General features: G+C 39.6%; 1 protein-coding gene and 1 pseudogene across 8 annotated transcripts in view; one reads left to right on the top strand and one right to left on the bottom strand.

Annotated features, from left to right (window-relative positions):
- GALNTL5 (polypeptide N-acetylgalactosaminyltransferase like 5) overlaps positions 1 to 22,782 on the bottom strand; it is a 125,660-nt gene that overhangs the window by 14,076 nt on the left and 88,802 nt on the right. For 7 of the 8 annotated variants that reach the window (XM_049715175.1, XM_033408370.2, XM_033408368.2 and 4 more), the window contains 2 exons: positions 13,318 to 13,567; positions 7,802 to 7,919 (listed from right to left, as the gene is read on the bottom strand). In XM_049715175.1, the coding sequence (XP_049571132.1) occupies positions 7,802 to 7,919; positions 13,318 to 13,567 (368 nt within the window). Of the gene's footprint in view, positions 1 to 7,278; positions 7,354 to 7,801; positions 7,920 to 13,317; positions 13,568 to 22,782 lie in introns of those variants that run through there. The other variant, XM_049715176.1, reaches the window with a different exon arrangement.
- LOC101288011 (tRNA-splicing endonuclease subunit Sen15-like) lies at positions 3,974 to 4,667 on the top strand (annotated as a pseudogene).

The following is a 22,782-nucleotide window of genomic DNA, read 5'->3' on the forward strand; positions in this document are numbered from 1 at the left end:
TACAGCTCCGTTTTTTTCCCTCAAGACTGCTTTGGCTATTTGGGGTCTTTTGTGTCTCCATACAAATTTTAAGATTTTTTGTTCTAGTTCCGTAAAAAATGCCATTGGTAATTTGATAGGGATTGCATTGAATCTATAGATTGCTTTGGGTAGTATAGTCATTTTCACAATATTGATTCTTCCAATCCAAGAACATGGTATATCTCTCCATCTATTTGTATCATCTTTAATTTCTTTCATCAGTGTCTTATAGTTTTTTGCATACAGGTCTTTGGTCTTCCTAGATAGGTTTATTCCTAGGTATTTATTTTTGTTGCAATGGTGAATGGGAGTGTTTCCTTAATTTCTCTTTCAGATTTTTCATCATTAGTGTATAGGAATGCAAGAGATTTCTGTGCATTAATTTTGTATCCTGCAACTTTAGCAAATTCATTGATTAGCTCTTGTAGTTTTCTGGTGGCATTTTTAGGATTCTCTATGTATAGTATCATGTCATCTGCAAACAGTGACAGTTTTACTTCTTCTTTTCCAACTTGTATTCCTTTTATTTCTTTTTCTTCTCTGATTGCCGTCACTGGGACTTCCAAAACTATGTTGAATAACAGTGGTAAGCGTGGACATCCTTGTCTTGTTCCTGATCTTAGAGGGAATGCTTTCAGTTTTTCACCATTGAGAATGATGTTTGCTGTGGGTTTGTCATATATGGCCTTTATTATGCTGAGGTAGGTTCCCTCTATGCCCACTTTCTGGAGAGTTTTTATCATAAATGGGTGTTGAATTTTGTCAAAAGCTTTTCCTACATCTATTGAGATCATCTATTGAGATGATCATCTTCTTCAATTTGTTAATATGGTGATTTGTATATATTGAAGAATCCTTGCATCCCTGGAATAAATCCCACTTGATCATGGTGTATGATCCTTTTAATGTATTGTTGAATTGTGTTTGCTAGTATTTTGTTGAGGATTTTTTTTTTTTTGCGGTATGTGGGCCTCTCACTGTTGTGGCCTCTCCCATTGTGGGCACAGGCTCCGGACGCGCAGGCTCAGCGGCTATGGCTCACAGGCCCAGCCGCTCCGTGGCACGTGGGATCTTCCCGGACTGTGGCACGAACCCGTGTCCCCTGCATCAGCAGGTGGACTCTCAACCACTGCACCACCAGGGAAGCCCTTGTTGAGGATTTTTGAATCTATATTCATCAGTGATATTGGTCTATAATTTTCTTTTTTTGTAGTATCTTTGTCTGGTTTTGGTATCAGGGTGATGGTGGCCTCCATAGAATGAGTTTGGGAGTGTTCCTTCCTCTGCAATTTTTTGGAAGAGTTTGAGAAGGATGGGTGTTAGCTCTTCTGTAAATGTTTGATGGAATTCACCTGTGAAGCCATCCAGTCCTGGACTTTTGTTTGTTGGAAGATTTTTAATCACGGTTTCAATTTCATTACTTGTGATTGGTCTGTTCATATTTTCTGTTTCTTCCTGGTTCAGTCTTGGAAGGTTATAACTTTCTAATAATTTGTCCATTTCTTCCAGGTTGTCCATTTTATTGGCATAGAGTTCCTTGTAGTAGTCTCTTAGGATGCTTTGTATTTCTGCAGTGTCTGTTGTAACTTCTCCTTTTTCATTTCTAATTTTATTGATTTGAATCCTCTCCCTCTTTTTCTTGATGAGTCTGGCTAATGGTTTATCAATTTTGTTTATCTTCTCAAAGAACCAGCTTTTAGTTTTATTGATCTTTGCTATCATTTTCTTTGTTTCTATTTCATTTATTTCTGCTCTGATCTTTATGATTTCTTTCCTTCTGCTAACTTTGGGTTTTGTTTGTTCTTCTTTCTCTAGTTCCTTTAGGTGTAAGGTTAGATTGTTTATTTGAGATTTTTCTTGTTTCTTGAGGTAGGCTTGTATAGTTATAAACTTCCCTCTTAGAACTGCTTTTGCTGCATCCCATAGGTTTTGGATTGTCGTGTTTTCTTTGTCATTTGTCTCTAGGTATTTTTTGATTTCCTCTTTGATTTCTTCAGTGATCTCTTGGTTATTTAGTAACGTATTGTTTAGCCTCCATGTGTTTGCGTTTTTTACATTTTTTTCCCTGTCATTGATTTCTACTCTCATAGTACTGTGGTCAGAAAAGATGCTTGATATGATTTCAATTTTCTTAAATTTATGAGGCTTGATTTGTGACCCAAGATGTGATCTATCCTGGAGAATGTTCCATGCACACTTGAGAAGAGAGTGTAATCTGCTGTTTTTGGATGGAATGTCCTATAAATATCAATTAAATCTATCTTTTCTATTGTGTCATTTAAAGCTTCTGTCTCCTTATTTATTTTCATTTTGGATGATCTGTCCATTGGTGTAAGTGAGGTGTTAAAGTCCCCCACTATTATTGTGTTACTGTCGATTTCCTCTTTTATAGCTGTTAGCAGTTGCCTTATGTATTGAGGTGCTCCTATGTTGGGTGCATATATATTTATACTTGTTATATCTTCTTCTTGGATTGATCCCTTGATCATTATGTGGTGTCCTTCCTTGTCTCTTTTAACATTCTTTATATTAAAGCCTATTTTATCTGATATGAGTATTGCTCTCCAGCTTTCTTTTGATTCCCATTTGCATGGAATATCTTTTTCCATCCCCTCACTTTCAGTCTGTATGTGTCCCTAGATCTGAAGCGGGTCTCTTGTAGACAGCATATGTATGGGTCTTGTTTTTGTATCCATTCAGCAAGCCCGTGTCTTTTGGTTGGAGCATTTAATCCATTCACGTTTAAGGTAATTATAGATATGTATGCTCCTTTGACCATTTTCTTAATTGTTTTGGGTTTGTTTTTGTAGGTCCTTTCTTTCTCTTGTGTTTCCCACTTAGAGAAGTTCCTTTAGCATTTGTTGTAGAGCTGGTTTGGTGGTGCTGAATTCTCTTAGCTTTTGCTTGTCTGTAAAGCTTTTGATTTCTCCATCAAATCTGAATGAGACCCTTGCCAGATAGAGTAATCTTGGTTGTAGGTTCTTCCCTTTCATCACTTTAAGTATATCACGCCCCTCCCTTCTGGCTTGTAGAGTTTCTGCTGAGAAATCAGCTGTTAACCTTATGGGAGTTCCCTTGTATGTTATTTGTTGTTTTTCCCTTGCTGCTTTCAATAATTTTTCTTTGTCTTTAATTTTTACCAATTTGATTACTATGTGTCTCGGTGTGTTTCTCCTTGGGTTTATCCTGTATGGGACTCGCTGCGCCTCCTGGACTTGGGTGGCTATTCCCTCTCCCATTTTAGGGAAGTTTTCGACTATAATCTCTTCAAATATTTTCTCTGGTCCTTTCTCTCTCTCTTCTCCTTCTGGGACCCCTATAATGTGAATGTTATTGCGTTTAATGTTGTCCCAGAGGTCTCATAGGCTGTCTTCATTTCTTTTCATTCTTTTTTCCTTATTCTGTTCTGCAGCAGTGAATTCCACCATTCTGTCTTTCAGGTCACGTATCTGTTCTTCTGCCTCAGTTATTCTGCTATTGATTTCTTCTAGTGTAGTTTTCATTTCAGTTATTGTATTGTTCATCTCCGTTTGTTTGTTCTTTAATTCTTCTAGGTCTTTGTTAAACATTTCTTGCATCTTCTTGATCTTTGCCTCCATTGTTTTTCCAAGGTCCCGGATCATCTTCACTATAATTATTCTGAATTCTTTTTCTGGAAGGTTGCCTATCTCCACTTCATTTAGTTGTTTTTCTGGGGTTTTATCCTGTTCCTTCATCTGGTACGTAGCCCTCTGCCTTTTCATCTTGTCTATCTTTCTGTGAATGTGGTTTTTGTTCCACAGGCTGCAGGATTGTAGTTCTTCTTGCTTCTGCTGTCTGCCCTCTGGTGGATGAGGCTATCTAAGAGGCTTGTGTACGTTTCTACACTCACTTTTTAAATATGTATCATTCACAAAATCGATTCTATTCTCAGACACAAGAATGTGCTTATTAAATTACGAGGTCCTGAAAGGGGGACTATTTCATATGCTTCATTCTCAGAGAGCAATGCAATAAAATGAGAAATAATCAACCAATCAATAAAAAGCACCAGAGGCATGGCTGTTACAAAAATAATGCCTGGGACGGCAGGGCATGGAGGAGTGCGGTGAGTCCCAGCTGACCGCGGGCTGCAGCGATGTGCGCCCGGGAGACGATCAAAGCTGCGGCGCCCCCTCATGGGCCCCCAAGGACGCCTGGATGGGCACACACTCTAAGTATTTAGAAATGATGGAATTAGATACAGGAGATGCCACCCAAGTTTATATAGCATATTGGTTTACCTGGACCTCATGGAGAGTAAAAGTTGGCACATGAAGTAAACTGTGTGGGATTATCAGATCTCCAGCTCATCTGCCTTCTTGGTACTGAGAAGGACAAGGGTTACAGACAGTGGTGCCTACACCCATCAGTGCTTCCCTCAGCCATAAGAGGATAAGGGAGATCTTGAAGGCATCTCGAAAATTGCGAGGTGATCCAGATTTGCCGATGTCTTTTACTTCCTCCATAGTGGAGTCTGACTCCACAATAGTCTATTACAAACCTACTGATGGATTTATGCTGCCAGATCCTCAGAATATTTCCCCTAGAAGATGACACCTATACCTCCCAATGTTTACTTTATTCACACAAGATTGGATTGAGACCCTCAGCCTGATTCATCTTTTATCTCAGACCTAGTCAGGGTTGACTTAGCTGGGCCCATTCCATAAGTTTTCTTTTCAAGAATAAAACTTTCCCAGATAGAGGAATTAATTTTATTGAAAAATATAGGCTAGTTGCTCTAGAACTTTCTCATCTGGAGACAGTTTAATTATAGTTGTATACAAGTTTATGCCTAGGGTGTGCTCAGAAGGGTAGAACATTGCTGAGGCTGCTACCTCTTTCCATTACTCAACCCTCTCAGTGCCTTTTGGTCACTACAGCTAGCCTGGAGTGGCATTTCATGCACACTTTGACACCCGGAGAGTTTCCTTTGTCTGCTTTTTCATCCCCAATAGAAAGTATACTTTCAACTGCTTTTTTTCATGTTGCAATTACTGTTACTTCCCTCTTTGGTTGACTTTAAATCAAAACTAAAAATATCCTTCTCCAGAGTGTAAAATTAAATGTCTAGATTAATAGGGACCAGAGAATTGCTGCCTACACGAGTACTGGGTCTTTTTTTCCATTCTTATTACCACCACCTGTACTGTATCATAGCTAGAATATTACAAGGGAGATAGTAGGGGACAGTGTTAACCTTAAAAACATCTTTCTTAAGTAGACCCAGGTTTTCCACCTTTGTTAATACCTCCCAAGTAAGTTGCCTAAAGTATAAACAATTATATGGAAAAGATGTTTCAAGTGACATTTTGGGGCATATAATAGTCCAAATTATAAATGACATAAAAGTTTAAGGCAAGGCTGAGCAAAATTTTTCTGGAAAGGGCCAGAAAGGAAATATTTTAGGCTTTTCAGGTCATATAGGCTTTCTCACAACTTCTCAGCTCTGCTGTTTGTAGGACAAAAATAACCACAGACAGTATCTAAATGAATGGATATGGCTGTATTCCAATAAAACTTATTTGCAAATGCAGGGCCATAGTTTGCCAATCCCTGGTCAGGGGAAATAGTCAATAAACATATATAGCTAATGAACGGTATGTTATGTATCCATTAAAAATTAATAATGAATATACTGAAAAACATGAGAAAATATTTAGTAACAAAAAGCAAGATACAAAAGTGTATGAATGCATATGATTATGGCTATAAATAACACACCAAGTATATAATAAAAAGATGACAAAATAAATTACTAACTGGTTATAATAGGATGGCAGGGCAGGAAATGGATGACTTTGTCTTTCTTCAATATTTTAGTTTTTCTCTATTTGTATTACTTTTATAATAAAAATGTTTTAAAATAAATAAATAAATAAATAAAAATAATGCCTGGATCAGAAGGGAACAAATGAGTAGGGAAAAAAAAGCAATGAAAATAACAAACTTACAGGATACTGCCAAATAGGGACTTGAAGGAAAAATATATTGCTCTAGATAGTCCTATATTCAAAGTAAGGTATCTGAAGCATTACGAGAGAAGACTGTGCTTAAACTAACCTTAAAAAAATGTAGAAAGTAGCCAGCCAAAAGAAGGAAGAGGGAGATAAAATCCAAAGCAGAAAAAAATTGGAAAAACACAAAAAGCAAATCTGGTGAACATCTTAATACATGCTAAGAGAAACGCAGTTCAAAGTATAATCGCTGCAGATGATTTCAGAGAGTATAAAGAGCAGTTAGCAAAATTAAAGTGGAACAATAATGGCTGCCACTTATTTATCAGCTCCGATAAACTCTTATCTTTACAACAACCCTGTAATAGAGAGAATTTTTTTCTTCATTTTACTTGTAAGGAAACCAAAGCTCAGAGAGAATAGGAATTTAGCCGTAAATGAAGCTGTTTTCTCGACATCCAGTTGTCTCTGTTGGGAAAAGAGACAAAGCAGAGAAAAGGGAGAAAAAGATGTGAAGGGCAATGATGGCGAGCTCACAGCCCAGACTTTTATGCACAGTTCAAAATGATCATTATAAAAATCTATTAGAATTCAGTCAAATACAAAAAATTACCTATGATTAACATATGATAAACGTTTGAATAGCTTAGTATTTTCTTCAGACTCTCCAGGAATATCTACTTTGTACCTTATTCTCCACCCCCATTACTTCATTAAATTTCTTTTTTTTTTGGCCACACCATGCGGCTTGCGGGATCTTAGCTCCCCTAGCAGGGACTGAACCCGGACCCTCAGCTGTGAAAGCAGGGAGTCCTAACCACTGGATCACCAGGGAATTCCCACATTAAATCTTTATAAAATTCTGAGAATGGCATTTTTACTTATTCCTGTTTAACAGATGAGGAAACCGAGAACTAGAAAAATGAATGACCTGCCAAGGATCATATAGCAAGTGAGTGGTAGGGCTGAGACTCACCCTAAGGTCTAGTGTTTCAATATCATAGGATTTTTTAAAAAATTAAATCTATTATTTTTATTGAGACATAATTTATACACCACCAGGAATCCACGTTTCAAAGGCTACAACTCGGTGATTTTCAGTATTTTCACAAGGTTGTACAATCATCACCACCATCTAGCTCTGGAATACTTTACTGCCCCACAAAGAAAACTGGTACCTGTTAGCAGTCACTCTCCTCCCCCAGCCCCTGGCAACCACTAATTTATTTTCTATTTCTATGGATTTGCTTCGTCTGGACATTTCACACAAATGGACTCATAAATATATGGCCTTTTATGTCTGGCTTCTTTTACTTACCGTGTTTTCAAGTTTCATCCCTGTTGTAGCAGGTATCTCAGGATTTAAGAGTTAGGAGAAAACTTATTAGACATCTTCTACCAAATCCTCTCACTTTACAGATGGAGAAACTGAGACTTAACATACCCCATAAATTCAGTGACACCCAAGTCCCTTACCTCCTAATCCTGTGTTTTTTCAACACACTACTAATACCAAGACAATCAGAATAATAAAAAAGAGATTCCACAAACAGATAAAAATATCACATTACTCTGACATACCATATATTAGAAAAAGCATAGGTAAGAAAATCTGGTATCTTAAAGGTTTTCCATTTCTGTGAGGAATCCCGTAAATCATTTACTTCACGTGACACCTGAATGGCGCCAGATGCTTGTGCAGGGAAACAGGGTGTCGTTGCCACAGCATATTACAGGACTTGAAGTTAGATTTTACTTTCTATGTACAAAGGTAACTATTTAAAACAAAACGTCTTAATTACCCTTAGTGAAAGTTCCAAATTTTCTCCTCCCCAGAGATTCATGCCCTTGTCGTACTGTCCGATTTCATTAAAATAATGCCTATTTATAGCAAAAATTCCTCCAGCCATTGCAGGTGACCTAAAAAGGACACACAAATATTAAATTTATTCCATAAATTCAGTCATTATGGATTTTGGCCAAAACTATATTAAATATTAGTGATAACAGTTAAAAACTAGAAAACACCCATACTAACACCAAAATTATCTTAATATACACTGAAGTATGTAAAATTACTAAGGTAAAGTCACAACTACCACAAAACAGGCAACAATAGCTTTAACTTAGCTCTCGTCAAATTTTGTAAGCAATCTATTCTAAAACGTTGTCTCGGTGACAGGGAAAATTTTCTTTAGTACGTGAGCTTCCCACAGCGATGATGATTGAATTGGGTAGTGGGAATTTAGAGATCTCCCTTTCTAAAGGCATTGAGTGAATTGTCATATTTACTTCTGGGAAAACCATAATGTTACATAGCATCTTTTTTGGTGGGCCAACAGCAGAGCCCAATAATACCAAACTATGTAGTTTGAAAACAATTACAGATCCATTCATTCATTGTTCCAAAAAGTCTATGTAAAGCCACTATGATGTGTTAGGGATAAATTAGTTAATCAACAAGCAAAGGTGGAAGTAGGGAGACTAGTTAGAGGTTGTTGTGATGGTCCCAGGGGAAGATGATGGCCTCTTGGATAAGGGTATAGCAATGAAGGAGATGAGATGTGGCTGAATTCTGTATAGGTTTTGAAGATGGAGCCAGCAGACTTGCTATGGGTGGGATGTGCAGGGTTGGAGGAAGTTTGGCCTGGATAACCTGGAAGATAGCGTTACCATGCTCTGATTTGTTTGTTTGTTTGTCTGTTTTGACCGCGTTGCAGCATGTGGGATCTTAGTTCCCCAACCAGGGATGGAACCCGTGCCCCCTACAGTGGAAGCACAGAGTCCTAACCGCTGGACCGCCAGGGAAGCCCCTAGAGTTACCATGCACTGAGACGGGGAATGCTACGGTGGAACGAAGTTTTTGGTGGGAAGATTCAGTTTTGGACGTATCTGAGGTGTCTGTTCAGCATGAAAGTGGAGATGCCAGTAGGCAGCTGGATAGGGGAGTCTGGTGTTCTGAGAGAGGTCGGAGCCTGAGAGTCACCAGTATAAGGTGGATGAGAAGCAATGGGTGAGCGAGGGGAGGTGAAGAGGACAGAGCCCTGGGCACTTCAGCAGTGAGAGGTCGGGGAGAAGAGGAGGAATCAGCACAGGGCATGGAATAAACCAGCGGTGAAGTAGGAGCGAGAGCTAGGGGCTCTGGTGGTCTGGAGGCCATGGGAAGAGTGCCCGTCAAAGAGGAGGGAGAGGCCAGCAGCATGGACACAGCTGACAGGCCACGTGAGACTAGGACTGAGGACTGGACAAGACAGTGTGAAGCTAGCGGGGAGGGCAAAGCCTGACTGCAGTGAGCTTAAAGTCGAGTGAACAGTTTAACAGAACTGGAGAGAGTGATACCGACGACTCTTTCTAGGTGGTTTAATACAAAGGAGAGAAAAGGAAAGGGGAAATGGCTGATAAAATAAAATCATTTTATTTTTTTATTTGTGAGAGAGAACAGCATGCCTGTAGTCTGCTGGAGTCATCCTATCTGGTAACTGGACGAAGCTGGTCCCTGCATGTCCCTCTCCCTGGGGGCCACGAGTGCCGTTGGTGGAAGCTTAAGGCCATGATTTTCCTTGCTTGTTCTAAGTTTCACCCACCTTTTATTTTTGTCATTAGAACTATTGTAAGTAGGGGAAAAAATATATCTTCAGATATGAATGCTAATTCATGGCTAATATCTAAAATTAATTTTTCCTTTAACTCTTTAAAACAACCTATTTTTTCTTACATATATTATTATACATTATAATTGTATTATAACATATCATATGTATAATATATATTCCATATGCAATATATACATATATAATCACACAATTGGTATTATACTGATTTTTTTTAAATTGAAGTATAGTTGATTTACAATTTTGTTTAGTTTCTGGTGTACAGCAAAGTGATTCAAATAGACATATATATATTATTTTTCAAATTCTTTTCCATTATAGGTTATTACAAGATACTGAATATAGTTCCCTGTGCTGTACAGTAGGTCCTTGTTGATTATCTATTTTATATAAGGTAGTGTATATATGTTAATCCCAAACTCCTAATTTATTCCTCTCCCACTTTCCTCCTTTGGTAACCATAAGTTTGTTTTCTATGTCTGTGAGTCTGTGAGTCTGTTTCTGTTTTGTAAATAAGTTCATTTGTATCATATTTTAGATTCCACATTATACTGACGTAAGTTTTTTATGGCCTGATTTTTAAAAATTTAACATATTGTGAGAATTTTCCTTTTTAGTTAACTAGCCTTCAAAAATTTTAACTCTATAATATTCTACAAAATATGAATATACTTTTTTAACCATTTCAATATTGAACATTTATGTTGTTTTGATTTTCTTACTAAAATAAATATTGATACAATATATATTTCTGGACCTATCTCTCAACTCCTTAAAGATAAATTGTAAGAAGTAGAATTATTGCATTAAAGAATAAGAATATTTATAAAATTTTTAATTTATATTGCCAAATTTTCAAAAAGCATTTACAAATGTATATATACTAACAGTGCATTAGAGTTCCAAAATGTTACTTTTCAGCAACTGACTCTTAGAAATCCAATTTCCAAATTGAATTTTTACAGCCTAAAAAATACTTAAAATGTGAGATACAGAAATATTACAAAAATTATAAGTCAATTTTTTGGTAAATGGAATATTTCAGCTACTTCTTACTAAAAGTAACTTCATTTTAGATTACTTTGAGATGAACTCAAAAGATTGATGCTTTATTTTTTAAGTTTTTAGTAAATCATGATTTTTACATATTAAGTTTTATTTAAATGAAGTATAACTTTGTTCTTTTTCATCCTGAAGTCTGTAACATTAACAATAGCTACCATTTATACTGATCCCTTCCTCTGTGTCAGGCCTTTAGTTATGTGCTTTACAAGTATTGGCTCATTTAAGGCCCTCAGTAATCCAGAGAGGTAGGTATTATTATTATCATCATCATTTTACAGATGAAGATACTGAAGCTGAGAGAGGTAACTGGCCCAGCTAAGGGCTGCCTTTTTTTTTCTTTTTTTTTTTGGCCGCACCATGTGGCATCTGGGATCTTAGTTCCCCGACCAGGAATCAAACCTGTGCCCCCTGCCATGGAAGCGCGGCATCTTAACCACTGGACCACCAGGGAAGTCCCCTAACGGCTGCCTTAATGCACAACTCCAGGGATGCTAATTACCTATAGTCTTTGTGAACAGTGCCTTCTGGAAATATGCAGTGCACAGCCTGTGCAGCTGTACATGGCAGCCCTAAACATCTAACAAGTGATGGCTGCGGCAGAGGAATATCAGAGTCATACAAAGTTATGAGTCATACGAAGAGTCATTCGAAGTTATACGAAGGAATCTGCATGTTATCCTAAAGGCAGTGGAAAGACAATAAGCAAGACGGGTGACATGTGCAAAGTGGGGTTTTAAGAAAATTAACGTAGCAACAGAGAGATGGGAATGAAGAGGAGGAGCTGTAGGCCAGACTGTCCCTTAGGGTGTAGAGTCTAAGCCTGGAGCAGTGATGGCTTGGGCCATGAGGACTGTCAGAGAGATGGACAGATGTGATATGAGAATCATCACAAAGGATGGGTCTCCTGGAGCTGGTTAATCACTGGATTAGAGAAGGCAATGGGAGATCTGGAAGATGGCTATACAGTGTTCATATGTGGTCATGCTTAATGGCTGCATAATCCATTACAGTTCTGGCATAAAGTATTGATACTATATGATTTCCCAATCATTCCTCCCAATTCTTAGATAGTCTTTATTTCATCCTTGATTTAAGAGGTCAGTTTGCTTACTAAGAGTAGGGGTTCAGGGCAGGGGCAGCTCTTGGGATTAAGGGAAGTACTAAAGTGGAATGGGAATACCCACTTCTGGGAATGAGTGGATAAAAGGATTGCAAGGCAGCGTGAGGCTGGAGACCATCAATGTGCAGAAGAATCAATTCACATCTCTTAAAGGAACAAAGGAAATAGATGGTGGAATTGAACCAGGGTTGGAGCTTTGCAGGGCTATCGTGGCAGAAGTGCAGTGGGATGTGGCAGAAGAGAAGAGAATTTATAGATCAGAAAGGCTAGACCACAGAGGCAGAAAGAAAACTGTGAGGGGTAAAAAGAGAAATCAAAGAACTGGACATCTTGATGATGTCCAAGGGTGGGCGTGGGGGGAACAGAGCAGGAAAAAGCCAGGAGGGTCCTGGGTTGTGGCCAAGGAGAGGGATAACTGGTAATTTAGAAGGTGAAGATCCAGGGTATGGCTGTAGGAATAATATTAAATATCTAACATTTATACAGTACTTATCATGGACAGATACTGTTCTAAGCTTTGATATATGTCATTTAATTCTCATAAGAGCCCTGTGAAGTACTGTTATTCTCCAGACTTACAGATAAAGAAATAAGGTGCAGAGAGGTTAAGTAACTCGTTCAAGATCACACAGCTCTAGCTAAATTAAAATAGAGGCAAAGATCAAGGACTTGCTAGGCTATGGTGTTAGAAAACTGACTCATGTGGTTTGTAAAACAAAGAGGTTAACATTAAAGGAGAAGTGAGCCTGGTGTCAAAGTTATCAGTAAGTGTGGGGAGTGATCTGGAGGAAGTCTCTTGAGAAATAACCTCACAAGTGCAGTTAGAAGTCATAACATTCAAATTATTCTCACATCTAGAAATATATTTTCCAAGACTGATATTCCAGGAAAATCACATTCATCTCAACCTATAAAATTACAGATGGAAGCACTTGGATAAATATTTTATACATGAATTTGGCAAAGACATCGACTTTTTCTGGGCTATCCATAGTGCTAGTTTTGGTTTTTTTTTTTTCTTCTTTTGCGGTACGTGGGCCTCTCACTGTTGTGGCCTCTCCCGTTGCGGAGCACAGGCTCCGGGGCCATAGTCTCACGGGCCCAGCCGCTCCGCGGCATGTGGGATCCTCCCCGACCGGGGCACGAACCCGTGTCCCCTGCATCGGCAGGCGGACTCTCAACCACTGTGCCACCAGGGAAGCCCAGTGCTAGTATTTTGATCATTGATAAACATGCAACTTGTTTCTGAGAACCAAGTCCACATTTTAAAGCTGGACCTCTGAAATCAGAGGGATACTAACCATGGTGGTATTCCGAACTGGGGTGAGATGCTTATTCCCAGTGAGCGAAACTTAAAGAAACAAAACCTACCACATTCTATTATTACAGACTTTTAGAAACAAGATAAATAATAAAATATTTCTCTTCATTAAGCTCATGAAATCAAAGTCATAATCTCTGAAAGCTTCCCCCTGCTCCCAACACCTATGTGCTATTTTTCCATTACCAGAAGAAATCTCACCGGATAGGTCTAGTAGGCCCTTCTGGTCCATCCATCTCATAAGAGAAAACATGATCCCATTTAAATTGCAGATACCAGTTGAAAGCTCCCCTGACAACAGGAGAGGGCTGGTATTCCAGGGTCACATAATCAATGACATCTATCAGTGGACACACAACCATTCGGGGGTCCTTGGCAATGGCATTCAGCAAGGGCTCCAGCCATACTTTATTCACTTCGCAGTGGCTATCCAGGAACACCAGAACATCCCCTGGGGAGGCAAGAACAGGCGAGTGTTAGTGCATGTGTAGGAAACACCTGACAACCCGAATCACGGCGACAAGCATTTGTCCAGCATTTACTATGTGTTTGGCTATTAAGGTGCTTTCAGCTTCACCGGCAGGAGACAAGAAACACATATTTTATACTGTATCAAAAATGCAGGACATCATGTGCCACAGATACTCAGAAGAAGCTGGTGAACTGTGGGTTAGAGAGGAGTCTGGGGAAGATTCTAAAGAAGCAGATGGAACTGAGCTGACCTTCAATTTTAAAATGTCATTTTATCTCAGCCTAGATTGATCAACCCAATGTCGCAAATGTTTACTGCAAGGAAACCTTCCTTGGTACTTAGTTTGGTGCTTGGGATGCAAAGATGCATAATTACTTTTCCTCTTGAATTCAAGCTTTAGTGAGGGTCTATTCTGCTTTGAGAACATGGGAAAACCTGGCATGGCCAAAATAAAGAATATGTGTGTTTAAATATATTAGGTGGTCTCAAATTGGAAGGGACCTCAAAACTCAGGTGCAGAGGTTAGACTTTTTCTTGTAGCCAACATAAAATCATAGGAACGTATGAAAACACCCTATGTTTAGATCAGAAGACTTAGTATTATTAAAATGTTTTATAATCTCCCAAATCAATCTACAGATGCAATTCAATCCTTATCAAAATCCCACTGGCTCTTTTTACAGAAATTGATCCTAAAATTCATATGGAAAGGCAAGGGATCCAAATTAGCTAAAACAATCTTGATAAAGAAGAACAAAGTTGAAGGATTTCCTGCTGTCAAAACTTACTAAAAGGCTACAATAATCAAAACAATATAATATTGGCATAAGATACTTATAGACCAAAGGTATAGAATTAATGGTGCAGAAATAAACGAAGCATCTATTGTCAATTGATTTCTGAAAAGGGTACCAAGACAACTCAATTGGGAAAGAATCATTTTTTTCAATAAATATCCTGAGACAACTGGATATCTGCATGAAAAGAATGAAGTTGGACCCCCTAACTCATACCAAACACAAATATTAAGTCAAATGGATAATGGACCTCAAAAGGTAAGAGCTAAAACTATAAAACTCTTAGAAGAAAACAGGCATACATTTTACGACCCTTGAGTTAGGTAATGGTTTCTTAGGTATGACACCAAAAATACAAGCAACAGAAGAAAAAACAAACAAACAGGTAAACTGGACTTCATCAAAACTAAAAACTTTTGTGGTTAAATAGATACCATGAAGGGCTTCCCTGGTGGCGCAGTGGTTGAAAGTCCACCTGCCGATGCAGCGGACATGGGTTTGTGCCCCGGTCCGGGAAGATCCCACATGCCGTGGAGCACCTAAGCCAGTGCACCACAACTACTGAGCCTGAGCTCTAGAGCCCACGAGCCACAACTACTGAAGCCCGCATGCCTAGAGCCTGCGCTCTGCAACAAGAGAAGCCACTGCAATGAGAAGCCTGCGTACCGCAACGAAGAGTAGCCCCCACTCGCCACAACTAGAAAAAAGCCCACACACAGCAACGAAGACCCAACTCAGCCAAAAATAAATAAGTAAATAAATAAATCTATAGGGAGGACTGGTCCATTCCCTGCCATTGGTTACAAAACAGAGCAGGCCCCAAGACTTCTCTGCTCTCTTAGGTTAACTGGAAGTCTTATTAGACAGCGGAAGTTGAAAACAGTCTCAATTCAGCAATTAGAATTTTCAGGCCCCTGTTACAATCCAAGCTTCCCTGCCTGCATGCAGAACCCACCCCCCAACCAGGTGGCCCTGTGGGAGGGTCACTTGCCTTTGCATTAAATCTTCTTAGCTCTTCCTTACTGATCTCCTTCCCCAGCTTACCCTCTGTGGTTTCAGACCTCACTAAAGCCAAAGGAGGGTAAGAGACAAGTGAATGGGGCAGGGAAGTTCTTTCTTGGTGAGAGAGCAGGGTGCTCTGAGCTGACTCCTTCTATTACGGTGTGGCTGCACGGTGATTTTGAGGACCACCCCCCTTCCCATCCCTGGTAGTCTCTTATCTGCAGTTCCCATAAACTGGGCAAATGCATTCTATCCGGGTGGTCTAGACTCCCACCTCAGCAACTTAGGGTCCTGTGTTCGACCTCTAGCTTCTCCTCTGCTGAGATCTGTCCATCCTTCTAGATAGCCCCATTGGACATGATCTAAGATGATCTTTATTGCTCTCTTACCCAAACATCCATTGCCTGAGCAAACTCTGCCATCAGAACAGATACTAACACTGAAGCAAATGTCCTTGGTTCCGTAGCTAGCCACAGCCCTTCTTCTGCCCTTTTGATTCTCAGGTGAGAAGCCAACATCCGTTCATTTCTCTTCACCCCCAAAAGGTTTCTGGTTTTGTTGTACTGATGTCTGAGGATGTGCTGAGCCCCCAACACAGGAAATTCACATCAAGTTCCTCTAACCAGGATTTAGCAAGCAGCTTTCTCTAAAAATCATCTCTAATTCTAACGATCTGATTCAGTGTAGCTGAGTTTGCTTCTCAGATATCTATTTTGAAATTTCTTTATGGTACTGTGTCCGACAACTCACTTTGGAATATAACATCTGTTGTCTTCATGCCTCAATCAAAACTGAGCTAAAAAGAGCCCCATTTTTAAACATATATAGTTTTTTTTTTTTTTTTTACTGTTGGCAGCACACACACTGTTCAATTAACACTTTGCATTTTTCACTTAAAATAGCTTCTATAATATTACATAACACAAACATTTTAAAATCATGTCGGCTAATTTGATAGGTGAAAAATACCATCTGTTTCTCCAAAGAAGATATATAAATGGCCAACAAGCACAAGAAAAGATGCTCAACATCATTGGTCATTAAGGAAATGCAAATTAAAAACACAGTGAGGTACCACTTCATATCTACCAGGATGGCTAGAATTAAAACAAGACAAAAAAGACAGAAAATAACAAGTGTTGGTGAGGATGTGGAAAAATTGGAACTCTCATACGTTGCTGATGGGAATGTAAATGGTTCAGCTGCTGCGGAAAACAGTTTGGCAGCTCCTCAAAAAGTTAAGAAGAATTACCATGTGACACAGAAATTCCACTAACAGGCACATATTAAAAAGAATTCAGGAACTTCCCTGGTGGCACAGTGGTTAAGAATCCGCCTGCCAATGCAGGGGACACGGGTTTGAGCCCTGGTCCAGGAAGATCACACATGCCACAGAGCAACTAAGCCCATGCGCCACAACTACTGAGCCCGCAGCCCGCATGCCTAGAGCCTGCGCGCCACAACAAAAGAAGCCACCACAATGAGAAGCCCACGCACCACAATGAAGAGTATCCCCCGCGGAAGGTTCGGAGCCACGGAGGAGAGTGTAGCGACAGGGGTGCAGAGGGCAAAGCGGAGAGATTCCTGCACAGAGGATCGGTGCCGACCAGCACTCACCAGCCCGAGAGGCTTGTCTGCTCAGGTGCCAGCTTCTGTCGGATCCCAGGGAGAGGGCTGGGGTTGGCGGCGTGAACACAGCCTGAAGGGGTTAGTGCGCCACGGATGGGTGGGAGGGAGTCCGGGAAAAGGTCTGGACCCGCCGAAGAGGCAAGAGACTTTTTCTTGCCTCTTTGTTTCCTGGTGCGCGAGGAGAGGGGATTCAGAGCGCCGCTTAAAGGAGCTCCAGAGACGGGCGCGAGCCGCGGCTAAAAGGGCGGACCCCAGAGACGGGCATGAGACGCTAAGGCTGCTGCTGCCGCCCCCAAGAAGCCTGTGTGCGAGCACAGGTCACTATCCACACCCCGCTTCCGGGGAGCCTGTGCAGCCCGCCACTGCCAGGGTCCCAGGATCCAGGGACAACTTCCCCGGGAGAACGCACGGTGCACCTCAGGCTGGTGCAACGTCACGCCGGCGCAACGTCACGCCGGCCTCTGCCGCCGCAGCCCCGCCCCGCAAGCCATGCCCCTCCCCCCCCCCCCCCCCCCCCCCGCCCCGCCTGAGTGAGGCAGAGACCCCGAATCACCGGCTCCTTTAACCCCGTCCTGTCTGAGCGAAGAACAGACGCCCTCCAGCGACCTACATGCAGAGGCGGGGCCAAATCCAAAGCTGAGCCCCGGGAGCCGTGAGAACAAAGAAGAGAAAGGGAAATCTCTCCCAGAAGCCTCAGTGGCAGCGGATTAAAGCTCCACAATCAACTTGATGTACCTGCATCTGTGGAATACCTGTATAGACAATGAATCATCCCAAATTGAGGGGGTGGACTTTGGGAGCAAGAAATATTATTTTTTCCCCTTTTCCTCTTTTTGTGAGTGTGTATGTGTATGCTTCTATGTGAGATTTTGTCTGTATAGCTTTGCTTTTACCATTTGTCCTAGGGTTCTGTCTGTCCGTTTTCTTTTTTTAGTATAGTTTTCAGCGCTTGTTATCATTGGTGGATTTGTTTTTTGGTTTGGTTTTTCTTTCTTTTTAATTACTTGAAAATAATTTTTTACTAATTATTTTTTGTTTTTTATTTTAATAACTTTTTTTAAAAAAAATCTTTTTCTTTCTTTCTTTTGTTCTCCCTTTTATTCTGAGCCGTGTGGATGAAAGGCTCTTGGTGCTCTAGCCAGGTGTCAGAGCTGTGCCTCTGAGGTGGGAGAGCCAAGTTCAGGACATTGGTCCACCAGAGACCTCCCAGCTCCACGTAATATCAAACGGCAAAAATCTCCCAGAGATCTCCATGTCAACACCAAGACCCAGCTCCACTCAATGACCAGCAAGCTATAGTGCTGGACACCCTATGCCAAACAACTAGCAAGACAGGAACACAATGCCACCCATTAGCAGAGAGGCTGCCTAAAATCATAATAAGTTCACAGACACCCCAAAACACACCAGCAGACGTGGACCTGCCCACCAGAAAGACAATTTCCAGCCTCATCCACCAGAACACAGGCACTAGTCCCCTCCACCAGGAAGCCTACACAAACCACTGAACCAACCTTAGCCACTGGGGGCAGACACCAAAAACAACGGGAACTACGAACCTGCAGGCTGTGAAAAGGAGACCACAAACACAGTAGGTTAAGCAAAATGAGAAGACAAAGAAACACACAGCAGATGAAGGAACAAGGTAAAAACCCACCAGACCTAACAACTGAAGAGGAAATAGGCAGTCTACCGGAAAAACAATTCAGAATAATGATAGTAAAGATGATCCAAAATCTTGGAAATAGAACGGAGAAAATACAAGAAACGTTTAACAAGGACCTAGAAGAACTAAAGAGCAAACAAACAATGATGAACAACACAATAAATGAAATTAAAAATTCTCTAGAAGGGATCAATAGCAGAATAACTGAGGCAGAAGAACGGATAAGTAACCTGGAAGGTAAAATAGTGGAAATGACTACTGCAGAGCAGAATAAAGAAAAAAAAAATGAAAAGAAATGAGGACAGTCTTAGAGACCTCTGGGGCAATATTAAATGCTGAACCAACATTCAAATTATAGGAGTCCCAGAAGAAGAGGAGAAAAAGAGAGGGACTGAGAAAATATTTGAAGAGATTATAGTTGAAAACTTCCCTAATATGAGTAAGGAAATAGTTAATCAAGTCCAGGAAGCACAGAGAGTCCCATACAGGATAAAACCAAGGAGAAACACGCCAAGACACATATTAATGAAACTATCAAAAATTAAATACTAAGAAAAAATATTAAAAGCAGCAAGGGAAAAACAACAAGTAACATACAAGGGAATCCCCATAAGGTTAACAGCTGATCTTTCAGCAGAAACTCTGCAAGCCAGAATGGAGTGGCAGGACATATTTAAAGTGATGAAAGAGAAAAACCTACAACCAAGATTACTCTACCCAGCAAGGATCCCATTCAGATTTGACAGAGAAATTAAAAGCTTTACAGGCAATCAAAAGCTAAGAGAATTCAGCACCACCAAACCAACTTTACAACAAATGCTGAAGGAACTTCTCTAGGCAGGAAACACAAGAGAAGGAAAAGACCTACAATAACAAACTGAAAACAATTAAGAAAACGGTAATAGGAACATACATATTGATAATTACCTTAAATGTAAATGGATTAAATGCCCCAACCAAAAGACATAGACTGGCTGGATGGATACAGAAACAAGACCCATATATACGCTGTCTAGAAGAGACCCACTTCAGACCCAGGGACACATACAGACTAAAAGTGAGGAGATGGAAAAAGATATTCCATGCAAAGAGAACTCAAAAGAAAGCTGGAGTAGCAATTCTCCTATCAGATAAAACAGACTTTAAAATAAAGACTATTATAAGAGACAAAGAAGGACACTACAGAGTGATCAAGGGAACAATCCAAGAAGAAGACATAACAATTGTAAATATTTACGAACCCAACATAGGAGCACCTCAATACATAAGGCAAATGCTAACAGCCATAAAACGGGAAATCGACAGTAACACAATAATAGTAGGGGACTTTAACACCCCACTTTCACCAACGGACAGATCATCCAGAATGAAAATAAATAAGGAAACACAAGCTTTAAATGATACATTAAACAAGATGGATTTAATTGATATTTATAGGACATTCCATCCAAAAACAACAGAATACATTTTCTTCTCAAGTGCTCATGGAACATTCTCCAGGATAGATCATATCTTGGGTCACAAGTCAAGCCTTGGTAAATTTAAGAAAATTGAAATCGTATCAAGTATCTTTTCTGACCACAAGGCTATGAGACTAGATATCAATTGCAGGAAAAAAATCTGTGAAAAATACAAACACATGGAAGCTAAACAATACACTACTTAATAACCAAGAGATCACTGAAGAAATCAAAGAGGAAATCAAAAAATACCTAGAAACAAATGACAATGATAACACGACGACCCAAAACCTATAGGATGCAGCAAAAGCAGTTCTAAGAGGGAAGTTTATAGCAATACAATCCTACCTTAAGAAAGAAGAAACATCTCAAAGAAACAACCTAACCCTACACCTAAAGCAAATAGAGAAAGAAGAACAAAAACAACCCAAAGTTAGCAGAAGGAAAGAAATCATAAAGATCAGATCAGAAATAAATGAAAAAGAAATGAAGGAAATGATAGTAAAGATCAATAAAACTAAAAGCTGGTTCTTTGAGAAGATAAACAAAATTGATAAACCATTAGCCAGACTCATCAAGAAAAAAAGGGAGAAGACTCAAATCAATAGAATTAGAAATGGAAAAGGGGAAGTAACAACTGACACTGCAGAAATACAAAGGATCATGAGAGATTACTACAAGCAACTATATGCCAATAAAATGGACACCCTGGAAGAAATGGAAAAATTCTTAGAAATGCATAACCTTCCAAGACGGAACCAGGAAGAAGTAGAAAATATGAACAGACCAATCACAAGCACTGAAATTGAAACTCTGATTAAAAATCTTCCAACAAACAAAAGCCCAGGACCAGATGGCTTCACAGGCGAATTCTATCAAACATTTAGAGAAGAGCTAACACCTATCCTTCTCAAACTCTTCCAAAATATAGCAGAGGGAGGAACACTCCCAAACTCATTCTACGAGGCCACCATCACCCTGATACCAAAACCAGACAAAGATATCAGAAAAAAAGAAAACTACAGACCAATATCACTGATGAACATAGATGCAAAAATCCTCAACAAAAGACTAGCAAACAGAATCCAGCAGCACATTAAAAGGATCACACACCATGGTTAAGTGGGGTTTATCCCAGGAATGCAAGGATTCTTCAATATACGCAAGTCAATCAATGTGATACACCATATTAACAAATTGAAGGAGAAAAACCATATGATCATCTCAATAGATGCAGAGAAAGCTTTCAACAAAGTTCAACACCGATTTATGATAAAAACCCTCCAGAAAGTAGGCATAGAGGGAACTTACCTCAACATAATAAAGGCCATATATGACAAACCCACAGCCAACATTATTCTCAATGGTGAAAAACTGAAACCATTTCCACTAAGATCAGGAGCAAGACAAGGTTGCCCACTCTCACTACTATTATTCAACACAGTTTTGGAAGTTTTAGCCACAGCCATCAGAGAAGAAAAGGAAATAAAAGGAATCCAAATTGGAAAAGGAGAAGTAAAACTGTCATTGTTTGCGGATGACATGATACTATACATAGAGAAACTTAAAGATGCTACCAGAAAACTACTAGAGCTAATCAATTAATTTGATAAAGTAGCAGGATACAAAATTAATGCACAGAAATCTCTTGCATTCCTATACACTAATGATGAAAAATCTGAAAGTGAAATTAAGAAAACACTCCCATTTACCATTGCAACAAAAAGAATAAAATATCTAGGAATAAACCTACCTAGGGAGACAAAAGACCTGTATGCAGAAAACTATAGAACACTGATGAAAGAAATTAAAGATGATACAAATAGATGGAGAGATACACCATGTTCTTGGATTGGAAGAATCAACATTGTGAAAATGACTATACTACCCAAAGCAACCTACAGATTCAATGCAATCCCTATCAAACTACCAATGGCATTTTTCACAGAACTAGAACGAAAAATTTCACAATTTGTATGGAAACACAGAAGACCCCGAATAGCCAAAGCAATCTTGAGAATGAAAAATGGAGCTGGAGGAATCAGGCTCTCAGATTTCAGACTATACTACAAAGCTACAGTAATCAAGACAGTATGGTACTGGCACAAAAACAGAAATATAGATCAATGGATCAGGATAGAAAGTCCAGAGATAACCCCAAACACCTATGGTCACCTTATCTTTGATAAAGGAGACAAGAATATACAATGGAGAAAAGACAGCCTCTTCAATAAGTGGTGCTGGGAAAACTGGATAGCTACATGTAAAAGAATGAAATTAGAACACTTCCTAACACCATACACAAAAATAAACTCAAAATGGATTAAAGACCTAAACGTAAGGCCAGACACTATCAAAACATACGCAGAACACTCTATGCCAGAAATCACAGCAAGATCCTTTTTGACCCACCTCCTAGAGAAATGGAAATAAAAACGAAAATAAACAAATGGGACCTAATGAAACTTCAAAGCTTTTGCACAGAAAAGGAAACCATAAACAAGATGAAAAGACAACCCTCAGAATGGGAGAAAATATTTGCAAATGAAGCAACTGACAAAGGATGAATCTCCAAAATTTACTAGCAGCTCATGGAGCTCAATATCAAAAAAACAAACAACCCAACCCAAAAATGGGCAG

This window comes from Orcinus orca, chromosome 9 (genome assembly GCF_937001465.1).
Source record: "Orcinus orca chromosome 9, mOrcOrc1.1, whole genome shotgun sequence".
NCBI lineage: Eukaryota > Metazoa > Chordata > Mammalia > Artiodactyla > Delphinidae > Orcinus > Orcinus orca.